The sequence below is a fragment of the Anser cygnoides genome, chromosome 12 (assembly GCF_040182565.1).
Source record: "Anser cygnoides isolate HZ-2024a breed goose chromosome 12, Taihu_goose_T2T_genome, whole genome shotgun sequence".
NCBI lineage: Eukaryota > Metazoa > Chordata > Aves > Anseriformes > Anatidae > Anser > Anser cygnoides.
The window spans coordinates 13,495,054-13,507,985 of NC_089884.1; the positions used below are offsets into that span (position 1 = coordinate 13,495,054).

The 12,932-nt window shown below is 59.2% G+C and overlaps 1 protein-coding gene across 4 annotated transcripts in view; it reads right to left on the reverse strand.

Annotated features, from left to right (window-relative positions):
• CFDP1 (craniofacial development protein 1) overlaps positions 1-12,932 on the reverse strand; it is a 55,298-nt gene that overhangs the window by 1,467 nt on the left and 40,899 nt on the right. For 2 of the 4 annotated variants that reach the window (XM_067004672.1, XM_048078756.2), the window contains one exon: positions 2,431-2,589. In XM_067004672.1, coding sequence (XP_066860773.1) covers positions 2,431-2,589 — 159 coding nt within the window. Of the gene's footprint in view, positions 1-1,852; positions 2,099-2,430; positions 2,590-6,749; positions 7,256-12,932 lie in introns of those variants that run through there. The other 2 variants (XM_048078757.2, XM_067004671.1) reach the window with 2 other exon arrangements.

Below are 12,932 nucleotides of genomic sequence, written 5' to 3' on the forward strand. Positions count from 1 at the left end.
GGCCACCGCAGTGCTGGTGCTGGTGGCACCAAGCCCCTGCCTGAACCAAGAGCCAGGGGAAAGCTCGGCATCACCACAGCCCGCGATTAATTAATCCAAATGCACTTCAGTGGCTGATTGTCCCCGCTCCGGTCCCCGGCAGCATCCCCGCCGCCTCCCCTGCTCGCATCTCCGCCCGTGCCGTGCTGACAGAAGTGGGTCAGCCCAGCGCCGCCGGCCCGCGGTGCCCGGCTCGGTGTCACGGGGACGGCGTGCTGGCCTCGGGGGGGCTCCTCCTGGCCACCTGCCCCTGGCAGGGTGAGGGGACCGTGCGCCGAGACCTCCGCCCCGCGCCGGCTCAGGAAAGGCAGGCAGGGGAGTGTCGCTTCCCGTTGTCCCCACGAGCGCGGAGGTGACCCGTGCCTGGGGACAGGCTCGGAGAGGCCAGGGGAAGGAAATCGGGGGGGTCCCGTTGTATATTACAATGTCGTGGTGCCTGGGGGGCAGTTTTCCTCCCCCTCCTTGGCTCAGCACCGACACAAGCATGGCAAGCGCGAGGGCAAAGCCCCCCTGGCCCTTCGCTTCTCCCAGCCCCAGCGAGGAGGCAGCCTGGTGGATGGCCCCGCATCGCTGCGGGGCATCCACACGGATCACAGAGCAGGAGCACCTGGAGCAGGAATAGCAGCTTTACCCCACGGCCAGAGAAATGCACCGCAGGGGACAAAGCGAAGTGAACCCTCAGCAGGCACAGAAGTGGGGCAGCTGTGACGCACAGCAGACACAGGAGGTAAAGTTTTGGGGAGAAGGGGCTGCCCCCACTAACAAGGGCACCTGTGGCAGCGCTGGGAGGATTTTGGGGCTGTTTTCTGTCCCCTCCCAGGCTCCATCCATCCCCAATCGGGTCCTGCCTGTGCCCAGAGCGGGGTGCTCCCCTGCTGGGGCTGCCCTACAAAGGTGGCCCAGTTTGGAGGCTGCTTCCCAGTTCCAGCTAGGAAAGACATCAGAGCGACAGATCGACAGTGCGGGACAGCTGCCTCCCCTCGCGGCTTCGGCCCTTCCTTGCAAAACCAGGGCAGGTCCCTGGGATCCGACACGAGCCCGGATCCCGCTGCAGGGGAAGAACGGATTCAGGACCGATGATGATATGAGGGGTGGGAAGGCAGAGACGAGGGCAGGGTTGAAAGGTTACTAACCACTCCTTGCGGTTTTGATAGATGCGTAAATGATTGCCCCGCTGAAGGGCGAGCAGAGGCGTCCCAGCCTACCTTAAAGGAGCAGAGGGCACTCCGGGAGGGACAGCAGGCTGCTGGAGAAGGGCCCGAAAGCAGCAGGTGCCCTGCCTGCACGACCTGCCCCGCTGGCACCTCCAAGCAGGAGCGCAGCGAGCTGTACTGCTCGCATGGGGGGGGGGGGAAGAGAAACGGTACAAAATGTTCACGCAGGCCCGCAGGCCTGTTTGGAGAGCTGGCTCCAGATTGGAAAAGTCGCTCTGGGGGAGAGGCAGAACGTCCCTGCAAGGGGCAGGACATGGTCGGGCTCTTTGCGGTTGCTCTGCCCCGAGCAGCCAAGGGCCGGAGCCAGGACCACACTCAGCAGCGCGGGCCGGGCAGATCCAAAGGAGAAGGGGCGCTGTGCGAGGGTGCGGGACCAAGCTGAGAAAAGCACCAGTGATAAACCACCTATCTGAAACACAAAATCATGTCTGGTGGAATGCAGAAGCTCTGAGTTTTTCCTGCAGACAGAGAGAAAGAATAGCTCATGATACAAATACATTTTATGAGCTGTCCGCTAAGGCGGTTACATGTTCCCAGAGCTTAGCAAAGCGCTTGCAGTGTACACGCCACCTGTGATCGCATTATCCTTCCCTGCAGTGCACGTTATTAGCTTTCTGTTTTATTTACAGCATCGCCATTTACTTTTACGATACTTCCATTAACTTCATTGGGGTGAACGTTGCTTGGTGCACGCAATCGACGCCCAGCGCAGCCGTAATCTTTACCGCCCCTTGCCAGCTGCTCCGGGTTCGCACACGTCTTTACGCAGGAGGACGGCGCGCAGACGCAGCCGGAGCACGTCATTTGAAGAACAGAACGAAAAAAACGCACCTCCCAACTTGAGGCTTTTTTAAAAAACACAAAAAAAACAGGGCAAAGGCAATTGTGTTTCCTCCTGGGAGTGCTGCACTAGACTGGTTCACGCCGCACTGGTCCGACTAGCAGGCAAGGAGATAAAGCACAGCCAGGCTCTGCGTCAGCTGGGCTTCAGTCACGAGGCTGTGAGCAAAGCGATAGGTGTCTGCCCGTACCTGCGGCAGGCTTCACCTGACCTCCTGCAGTGCCTACAGTGGCTTTAGGTACCCTAGAATGAATTCCTAAGAAATCCCGTGGGTTTCCTAGACTCCGCAGCATGCGATGGGGTTCCTGCACCCATAGGGATTAAAGCCCCTCTTACCCGTCCTTCCCTCGGTTATGGATCGCCAGCTCCTCCACGATGCCTTCCTCCTCCTTGAAGTTCTCCCAGTCCAGCTTAGACTTCTCCAGCGTGCTCATCTTCTGCTTTTTGGAGCCGATCTTCCCCAGGAGGCTGCTCATGCCGCTCGGCCTCTTCACCCTGAGGGAGACAAGGAGGTGAACGTTACTTAAGCGCGGGGACACAACAATTAATGGCGGAGCTGAGAAACGTCACGGGGGAGAGGTGGCCTTGACGGAGGCTAGCCACGGCCACCGAGCAGATGGCCACCAGCTCCAGGCAGCCTCCAGGCGGCAAGGTCACGCTTCCTGCGGATCCCGCCCGCTCCCCTGGAAGCGGCGGAGTTCATTACACGCACGCCTCGAGTGCCGGCTTTTTGGTGAAAGGGCTTTTTCATTTATCTCCTTAAGAGAACAGAGAGCTTTCAGGCCAAGGGAGATCATTAAATCATCCCGTTTGACCCCTCGCACACACCAGGCGAAGCCATCGCACCGAGCACCTCGGTGCTGAGCCCAGCTCTTTGTCCTCGGGTCAAAGCGCCGTTTGCTGGCCGGGATCCAGCCTCAGTGCGTCACCGGCGCTGACAGCACGTCGAGGAATTAACCGTTTCCTCGGTACGTTCTGAGCGTCATTTCATCCAGCTTTAGCTTCTGGTCGCCGCACCTATCCTAAACCCCAAAGTCCCTCGGTGCCCAGGCAGCTCCCACCAGCACCGCGCTCACACGCCGCAGGGAACGCACACCTGCATTTTCTTCAACTTTTCTTTAGACAAACAGACGGGGCTCTTCATGCCCCTCGCTGCGATGCATTTTGTTCCAGCCCCTGTATCATTTCTAGGGGTTTGTCCCCCTGCTTATTCACAGAACGGCTCGGGTTGGAAGGACCTCAAAGCCCACCCAGGACCACCTTCGCCTTTCACCTCCTTCTTATTAGAGGCCCCAAATCCCACTCCCGCGTGCCGGGGCCCCCGAATCTCAGCTTTCTGCTGGGAAAGGCACACAGAGGGACTTGGGGTCAGCGGGTCGCTGCCTGGGGAAGACAATTCTCAAAGCTAGGAACCAGCAAAACAAACTCGCCTTAACCCCTTCCCAAACCAGCCCGGGAGAGGGGGGCAAACAACATCCCGCGGAACTCCTTGTTTGCACACATTCCAGAGATAACTCCACGTCTGCGAGGCCCTTGCCTCTGCAAAAAGCCGGGGAGGAAATGATTCTCGTTCCAGGGAGCCGGGGGAATGTGGGGAGGGGGCCCCAGGAGGGCGGCCAGGTGAGCGGCAGCCTGCTCGCCGTCAGCGCTCCCCAGGCCAGCCGGCCTCGGGATCATGTCTAGAGCTGTCCTGGTCGGGTCATCAGCGTGGTTTGTGCTTCCGTAATTTGTGAGCCTCCAAAGAAAAATAATTCCAGGGTTTGTATGGAATGAAATCAAAGAAAGTGACATCTTTGTAAGGCTCAGCCAGGAGATTCGTGGTATGAGAACAGCTGGCTGTAGTCACCTGGGGTTGCAGCTTCCCAATGCAGGTATACCTAGGGGATGAGTCCCTGACTTAAGGGCATCTGGGCAAGCTCCACATCTGCAGGACAGAGGAGCAGAAGCGTCCTAGGGCCTGGCCCTCTTACTTCTTCCAGCCCTAGGGTAACATGCCAGCAGGGTCACAGCAGGCAGGCCCATCTTCTGTTCACCTTTATCCACCTCATCGAGATGTCCACACCGCGATCGCGCAACAAGATCTTCATCCTCGCTCACTCTTCAACCCTCCCTTATGTTGCAGGACACGACGGCTCTGAGGGTCCTTATCTGCAGGTCGCAGGGGGGAGAAAAATGCTGCAGGGCACCCCTGGTCCCGTGCACGAGAGACAGATGGAGAGGTTCGGTTCCCACTTCTGGCTCCCCAGGGCTGCAGGTGAGCCTTGCACAACCGCCCGACCTACCACCAGATGAGCGTGCAGGTTGTGGGGGAGGGGGAGGAGAGGAGATATGACAAACAAGAAGGCAAAACCAAACAAAATGTTGGGCAAGAAGCGTGCCCCGTGGCGTTCCCTGCTGCCTGGAAGGCGGTGTTTGTGCTGAGCGGCTCACCGTGCCGCTTGGGGCCAGGAGTGGGCAGACACAGGGGATGTTTGAAGAAAATCCGAAGGACAAGAGAAATTTCTGTCGGGCTCCGATACCTCGGACTGGTTCCAGTCAGGTTCAGTGATTCAGGCTGGTAATTAGTGTGGTGTTGAGCACAGAACGGGGAATGGTTGAGGTCGGAGGGGACCTCAGCCTTGCTGAGGACCTCAAAGGAAGCACAAGAGACGCCACAGCGTGCACGGCAGCCAGGGCGTGATGCGGGAGCTGCTGAGTAGCCTTGGGTTTTACTGTGGGCTTAAAGACGTCCTGAGACAGAGCCAGAGAAGCGCGACCTGATCCCACTCGCAGATCACTGGAGGCGAGGATGAGGAACCGGGGGCTGTTGTCCCTGGATGCCTCCCTGGTGGGAGCCTTCCTGCCGCTCGGCGGCTGCGCTACAGACCCTACAAAAGCCACGGCACGCACCTGGAAGCCCTGTCAGGGTTTCTGCGGGGTGTTTGAGGCACAGGGCGACACGCAGGCTCTGAGGCAAGCTCCCACACGCCGAGGCCGATGCCTTTTCCACCGCTCCTCGGGCTGTCAGCGGGGAAGAGCCGAGCTGGGACCGAGGCCAAGCGGGCAGGCCGGGCTGCAGCACGCTGCCCTGTGTGGGATACGGACCGGGCCACGCTGCAGGCTGCTGCCTTCCCCAAAGCACCGCGCAGGATAGCCACGAGCGACGGGAACCCGAGGGAAGGTGGCTCACGGCCATGGAAGCAGAGGCAGTGCCTCCAGGCTGGAGGAAGGTCACTCATCACAGATCTTGGCTCCCGTGGGAATCCCTGGCATAAACGAACAACGTCTACACACACATCCACTGGTAACGCTGCTCAAGGCCTCCTCTTGGCTGAAGAGCTCGGGAATATCCCTCAAAAGACACAACTCACCCTATATCTGAAGCTGCACAGCCTGGCTTATGAATATGTACCTCCATTATGAGCCCCCTAAGCACATTGCAACCAGCGGCCCCCGCGAGGCAAGGCAACCTGCTGAAAAAGGGCAGCCTGTGCTGCGTCCTCGCGCTGGGCACTGCTCCCCAGATCCTGCTGGTGGGGGGTGTCAGCCCCGTGCCGGGCTGTGTGACCTGGCTCTGCTCCTCCCGGCACGGCCTGGGGACGTGTTCGGGTCTGCTGCTGGCTCCTCGCTCCGCGCCGAGCCTTTCATCGCCCTGAACAAACCCGACAGCCGACCTGGGGGTGGGAATTCCTAGGCCTGTGCCAAAACGAAGTAAATGAGAGACATTAAAGTCCAATTAAAAACTTGCTTGGCCTTAAATGCCTCATCTGTTTAAAAAGCAAGGAAAGGGGCCTGATTAATTGCATTCAGTGCCAACAAGAGGAGTTATTACCCTTTTTTGTACTCATTAAGGGTATCTGCTGTGGCATCTTTAATCACCAAGGCATTTAAAAGAGAGAAAGTAATTTGCTAAGACATAATGGATCCCAGGGATGAGAACCAGGACAACGGCCTATTTAGGACACAGAGCCACGCTCTGACTTTCCGCAATTAAGAAGCACGGCCCCCATCGGCCCCCGAGCCAGCACACTTGTCTGTGAGCTCTGCCTTGGCAGGGGGATTCCCTGTGCCCATCGTGTGTCTTCAGGACAATGACTGTGCCCAGCAGGGTTGTACGAAGGGACAAGCAGCGAGCAAAGGGCCCCCTTGCTGTCCCACCGCAGGTGAACACCGCCTTTACTCCCCTCCTCAAAAAGGAGGCTTCTTCCCATCTCAGCGCGAGCCTGCAGCCCGACCCCGACCTCTGCGAATCGCTGTCTTGTAACGGGAAGGTCAGCGGCGGCTGGAAACGTGTGCCTGCCTCCAAAGCGACAGAATTAATCACAAGTTTTCTAAAATAATCCCCAAGCAGCAGGAAAATAGGGCTACGAGGAGCCCTGCTGCCAAAGCGAGATGGGTTCCTCTCCTGGCCACCCCAAGATGGGTGCTCGGAAAGGCTCCTGAAGCCAATCCCACACGCGCTGGAGCTTTCAGGACTTCATCAGCCTCTCACTTATGTAAGCTTTCTTGTTATCTTTCTAGTAGCTACCCAGAACGGATCATTCCCTCACTTTTTGCAGCAGCCTTTTATGTCTTTGAAAGCGTTCCGCCCCCCCGCTCAGCCTGCCCTTTCCTAGACTAAACAACCCCAGCTCTTTCAAGCTTTTCTCATTCCTCGCGGCTTCCAGCCCGCTGACCGTGCTCGCTGCTCTCCCCGCACTCCCTCCTTTTGGCCCACATCCTCCTCGAAACGCGGCGTCCAAACCGGGACGGGGCTCCAGCTGCGGCGGTGCCGGCAGCAGAAGGAATGCTCCGCGTGCCTCGCGAAGCACGCAGCTCCTACCCGGCCTCCTGTGACGTGTGCCTTTTTCACAGCCCTGTGACACGGTGAGTCACGCCGGGGCTGATTCACTCGGATCTGTGTCTGCTCGGCTGCTGCCCAGCCGTCGTTTCCTGCTCCGATTTGCGCGGAGGACGGCCGCGAGCCGAAGGCAGAGCTTTGCGCCGGTCCGTGCCGGTCCTCCGGTGGGCCCGCGCGTTTCGTAGAATCGGAGGGAAGACCTTCAGCACCCTGTCCTAAGCCACGTCCCCCAGTGCCACATCCACGTGTCCGCTGAGTGCCTCCGGGGATGGGGACTCCACCGCTGTCCCCAGCAGCCCGCTCCATGGACCAGCAGCCTTCAACACAGCGCCTCTTGGACATCCCCGCACAGCACCGGCGCAGAGCTGTTGAGGACCAACACCTGGGAAGGACCTCCCGTCTTTGTGCAATACCCCCGGAGACCAGACAGCAGTTGGCCAAGCACCAGTTGGCCAAACAAGCCCAGGCTGACGGCCAGAAGGCGGCGAAGACAGCAGGGTCAGGTGGCAGGATGCGCGGTGACACTGCACATCCCCACCCCAGCGAACAACGGGTGCCCAAAGGCCACCTGCCCACACGTTGGCCAAGGAGCCCGCAGCGTCCCCAGCTCCTGCCCCCCCTTTTTGGGCTCACAAGCCCTCTGCTGCTGTTTCTGCTGGCTCCTCGGGTGTACACAGATTGCCAACCCCGTGCTGCTGCTCCTCAGATCCTCCTCGTGGATAACAGCCTTCCTAGTAGGAGTGCTTCTGCCTGCTCTCAGCACTTTTAAGAAGGACCCAATACATACGAAGCAAACAGCGAGCACAAAATAAGATGTGGCTGATGCTCAGCCAACACCCTTCTCCTTGCCAAGTAGCATTTTTGGGAGACAGCGTGAGCCAACACCTGAGACCACAGTCACTGATGCACACGAACCACGTTTGTGAGCGAGATGTTTGTTTTTCCCCCCATAACGAAGCACGGCCCCCCCAGCTCGTTAGGCAGTGTGGCTAATAGCCTCTTCTGTCCACGAGGATCTGGTGATGCTGCAGGTGAGAAGCCCACTTGTTCGGATGATGCTGATTCCACGGGGCATCCTGCACCCCCCTGCAGCTACGTGGGGGAGGAGGCGATACCACAGAGCAGGTGGATCACCTTCTCTGCCCTCCTCGCAGGCTTTTGCACCTCCCGGAGCAGAGACAATTTTGTGCCTGGCCCTCTGTCACCGCCAGCACACATCTCAAACACCTGGTGATGCTCCACGAGGCCCTGCAGGCTGTTCAATGACAAGACCATCGCCAGGAGAAGGGTGCTTCGTGATCCGGCATGAGCAGAGAAGCAGGAGGCAGTGGCTCTCAGGTCAGCTTCCCGGCATCCTGCACGAAGCCCTACCAGGGCCCAGGGATCAGCACGGCCGAAGGGCTTTGTAAGGCTCCCAGCAGAAGAACCCGTCACAAACCCAAGCTGTAACACGAACCGTGTCCCTGCTGCCTCCCTCCCAACGTGGCAGGATGCCAGCGAGTGCCCAACGGTGGCACCTTGGGCCAGGCAGCCCTGAAAGCGCCGTGGCCATCATCGAGCCCTGGCTCTCCCGAGCCCCTGGCCTTCGCACCACGCTGCCCTCACCAAGGGCAAGCCCAGATCTCACGGCGAGCAGTTGCTCACCTGCGTTGCAAGTGCTCCAGGCTGTCACCACCTGGCTGAGCGCTTGCTCGCTCTCCCCAGCCCACAACCAGCGAGCGCTGCGCAAACGCGGGGTCACCCCAACCGCGCTGACGTGGGGACGCAGGTGAGAAACTGCCCCTCCGCGGGGAGAGGAGCACAAAAGGGTTTGTACATACTCCCATCTGCCCCTGCCACGAGCTGCCGTGCAGCTGCATAGTTTCCTTAGCGGCAGGAAATGGTTCTCATACAAACTAACCACAGCTGGGCAGCGCTGCGGCCAGTGAATACCTTCATCTCAACACGGGGAAGATTCCTGCCCGCTGCACCACGGATCGCCTATCCTGCCATCCTCCCCTCGGGTCCCCCAGCCATTTCCTAGCTGTGCCATGGGGAACGCCTGCAGGAGCCGGGCCGGGAGCCCCTCTGCCAGCCCCGTGCCCCGCTCCCGGCCGCCTGCCCCGATGCAGGACTGGGAACGCTGGCAGGAGGAAGGCGGGCGCACGGCCCGAAGTGCAGCACGTGGCGTTAGCTCCCAAAGCTCCGGCTGGAGGGGGCAGGCTGCAGCAGGACGCCTGGTGCCAGCTTCCAGGGGCATCCCCCAGGGAGGTGACACAGGTCTTCTTCCTCTCCAGACCCTAAAACCACCCAGCTCTTCCCATTCCTCACCCTGTGTAACCACAATGCTGCGCAAGGCCCCGTTCCCATGCGGGGTCGCGAGCCAGCTGGTTGTGCATCACCCTGAGGACAGAGCAAGCTCCCAGGCAAAGCTCAGCTAGGTTTCTTTTTTGTCCCCACGTGGCATCGCTTCCTGCACGGGGAAAAAGCTTGCGACTGAAGGGCCTTGCAGAGCATCACGCAGCGGGGTGCTGGGAGACCCCAGCGCGTGGCTTTTCTAGGATATTCCCTGATATACAATGCCTCGTGCTCGTCTCCCCGTCAGGAGCTGTGCTGGATAAGCCTTTCCTAATTACATGGCTGGAAAAAACAGACCAAGCCCTGCTTCGCTCCACGACAAGATGGCACAGACGCAGTGCCACCACCTCGTTCTCCGGTCCGCTCCCCAAAGCAGGGGAGGACCCCGGGGAAAATACACACGAACGCAGATGTTCCCAGCACAAAGGCAGAGCTGGGTCTCCACGTATACGGAGGGCAGGGACAGAGGGGGTGCTGTGCCCACCCGGCCTTCCCGTGAGTGGGAAGCACCGCACCAGCACCCCGGAGGGGCAGGCAGGGGCTGGAGTCCCGTCTGGCAGGCTCGGGGGGACACGTCCGAGCCCCACGCAGCCCCTGGGGAGCTCGCTGGCTCAGCCAGGGCCCCCGACCTGCCGGTCCCCTTATCGGCAGGAAAACCTCGTTAGGGAAGGGACCGGGGCTTCCTGCTGGGGCCCGGAGCCTTTGTGAAGGCGCTGCTGCCTCCAGGAGCCAGAGGAAGCCCCGTATTTTCCTCGGACCTGGAGACGGGCTCGCTGTCAACAAAGGAGGGCTGGGCTGGGGGAGCAGGGCAGCACAGGGGCTGTCACCGCAGGGCAGCGTCGGGGCCGAGGCAGGGGCGGCACAAGGCCCCTCTGTGCCGGCGGAGCCTCGCGCCCGCCCCATCAGGGTGGCATTGTGGAGCCGGGGCTGGCTCCCCTCCAGCACAGCACAGACGGAGGCTGTTCCACCAGCGGGCTCCCCCAACGCACTTGCCACTTGGGAACACTGATGGGGTCAGCTCCTGGGCTGGCAGAGACCCTGCAGACTCAGCAGCACGCACCCGACCGTGCCTGGTGTTACAGGGATGCACCTTCTGCACGCCGACCAGCCCCCAGGCGAGCTCTCCCCGTGCTTCAAGGATTCCTGTTTATGATGGTGTACAAAAACCTGGTGAAGCTGGGCTTAGGGTAGGCTTGTGATAGCTGAGGGGGAAGAGAACAGGGAAAATAATCATTAAAATCCTTCACGTGAGAAAAACATACAGGCATCACAAATCCCAAACTGTTCTCACGTGGACTAACCTGAGCCTGCAAAGCACTGCCTGCACCCCTTCCTTTTATCGAACGCTGTTATGCGTGCTCTCCGCAGATATTTCAGGTTAGTTCTGAAGGTTTGGGTCCGTTCCTGAAGTTCTGTGAAGTTCTGTAAAGAACTTCAGAACCCAGCACATCACCCCCGGCAGGCTGCAGCTCGGGGCACACGTGGGGACATTTTGGAGCTAAACCCCGTGCTGTGCCCGTGGCTCGGCACCGAAATAAGTGCGACTTGCCTTTCAGACGCTTGCAGCTCCCTCTGACCTCACTGGGTTCAGCTGAGACGTTTCAAATTAAAACAGCCACGACCACAGCTCTGGGCTGGGACCAAGCACAGGCCGTTTTTTTTTATCTTAAAAGGCATTTGTTTGAGAACAGTCAGAGCTGCTGCAACCGGCGGCACTGAAATTATTTCACCGTGAGACCTTAAAAACGTTGACATCTTCGTCTGCGAAATGACGCGGCTTTGAATTGGTGACCGGCCCTTAAAAAAAAGCACAGTTAGAAAAAAATTGCTGGCAAACCGAGGAGGAATTCTGCCTGCCTTCGGAGGCTCGCTCCCTTCTCCTTTGTCTGACAGCAGAGCTTTTGTTTGGGATTTCGGCGCTGAGCAGCCCTGAGCTACGCGGGGAATGTCTCTGTCTCCGTTCGAGGAGCCCCCCAGCCTGCTGCGGGGACTCCGCTTTAATCGGCGGAGTTAAAAAAAAAAAAAAAAAAAAAAAACCCTGTGCCCGAGAAGTGCTGCTAATGGAATTGTTCCAGCACTAACGGGATTTCCAATGAATGAGTGGGGACGGCAGAGCAGCTGGGGCGACTCCCAGGTCGCTCTTTAGGGTGCGAGGCAGCTCCAGCATCCCAACCAGCCTGAGAAAACAGCCCCGAGCCCCCCCCGCGAGGCAGGAGCCCCTGGGTTCCCTGCTCAGCCCCCTCAGCTTCCCAGCGCAGGGGATCAGCGCCAGGCTTTGATCAAAATGAAGCGAGAAAGCCAGGAGAGGAGCGGGGAGGGTCCCCCTCCACCCTCAGCGATTAATCCGACAGCTTTAAGAAAAGTCCCTGATTAAAACAAACACGCCGCCTTCCACCAGCAAATGTTTGCGAAGCTCGGGGCAGGGGAAAGTTCCCAGGATATTCAAGGGGGGGGGGTGAGCAAACGGCAGGGCTTTCTGGCACAGCCCCATCGCTGTAATGAGTAACCAGCGCAAGCCGCCCGGCGCAGCAGTTGCTTTGCCGTGTCATGCAAGGAAATAAATAGCACGAATATCATCTATTACCTTCCACTGGAAAGCCCGTCCTGGCAGCGTGTGGGGCTACGGGGGACAATAAACATTTGGGCACTGCTACGAGCAGCCGTAAAACAAGAATTAGGGCTGGATCACGTTTAATTGCTTTCGGGAAGGGCGGCTTCGCCGGGGCTTCAGTCGGTTACCTGCCCCTCCGCAGAGCTGCTCCGGCGCAGGGTGAGAGGATCCAGATCAAAGAAGGTATTTCAGGGGGCAAGGACTGGAGGGAAACACCCTACAACCTTTAAAGATGTTTGCACACAAGGCCTCACGTCCAACCCCACGAGAAAGCAAGCAATAAAGAGCTAGCTGATGAAAGGGCGCGCTTTGCTCTTCAAATACAACCCTCTAAGGCTGCAGAAACAGCCCAGTTACAAACCCAAAGGCAAAGCAGAGAGCCCAGAAGGCACAGAAATGGACAAAGTAAGATTATCTCGTGTGGTTTTTTTTCCCCCAGGAAAAACACTGAAGTGTTTTGAATGCCTGCTACCTCTGAGCGCCTTCCAGCGTTGGCAGCCGCTGCTTGGAGGCGCTGCCGTTCCTCTCCCCTGGAAATAGATTTAGGTTTCCAGCCCCAAGAGGCAGAGCCTGCGGCCAGCTGAGCTCTCCCAGCCACAATCTCAGTTGTCACCTTCCTGGTGGAGGCCCACGGGGGACAAACTCCCCTCTTTACCCCCCCAGAGCAGTCGGGATGCTCCCGAACGGAGCTGCGGGTTTTGCAGCCACCATCCACCTACGGAAAGCTGCTCGGGATCCAGAGCGCTGGTGGGATGTGGGGACCACAGCCCCCGCTCAGGGACAGGGTTTTGGTGACACAGCATCTCTGGAATTCACTGGTGAGTGTCCCACAGCCTCTGCCTGGGACGGTGCCAGAGCCTTTCCTCAAATCCTGCGTGACCTACCAGCTGCTGAGGGCAAGGCAGCGCTCCCCGCGTGCATCATCTGCCGAGGAGACAGCCGGCAGCCACTGCTGAACGGAGGGACTAATGCTTCCCATGGCCGGAGTCAGCAGCTTCGTTTGGGTCCCCAGCTCTCGCAGCTGACCCTGAGCAGGTCACTCAGTCCCTTCGCAGCCCGACTTTTGTCTCA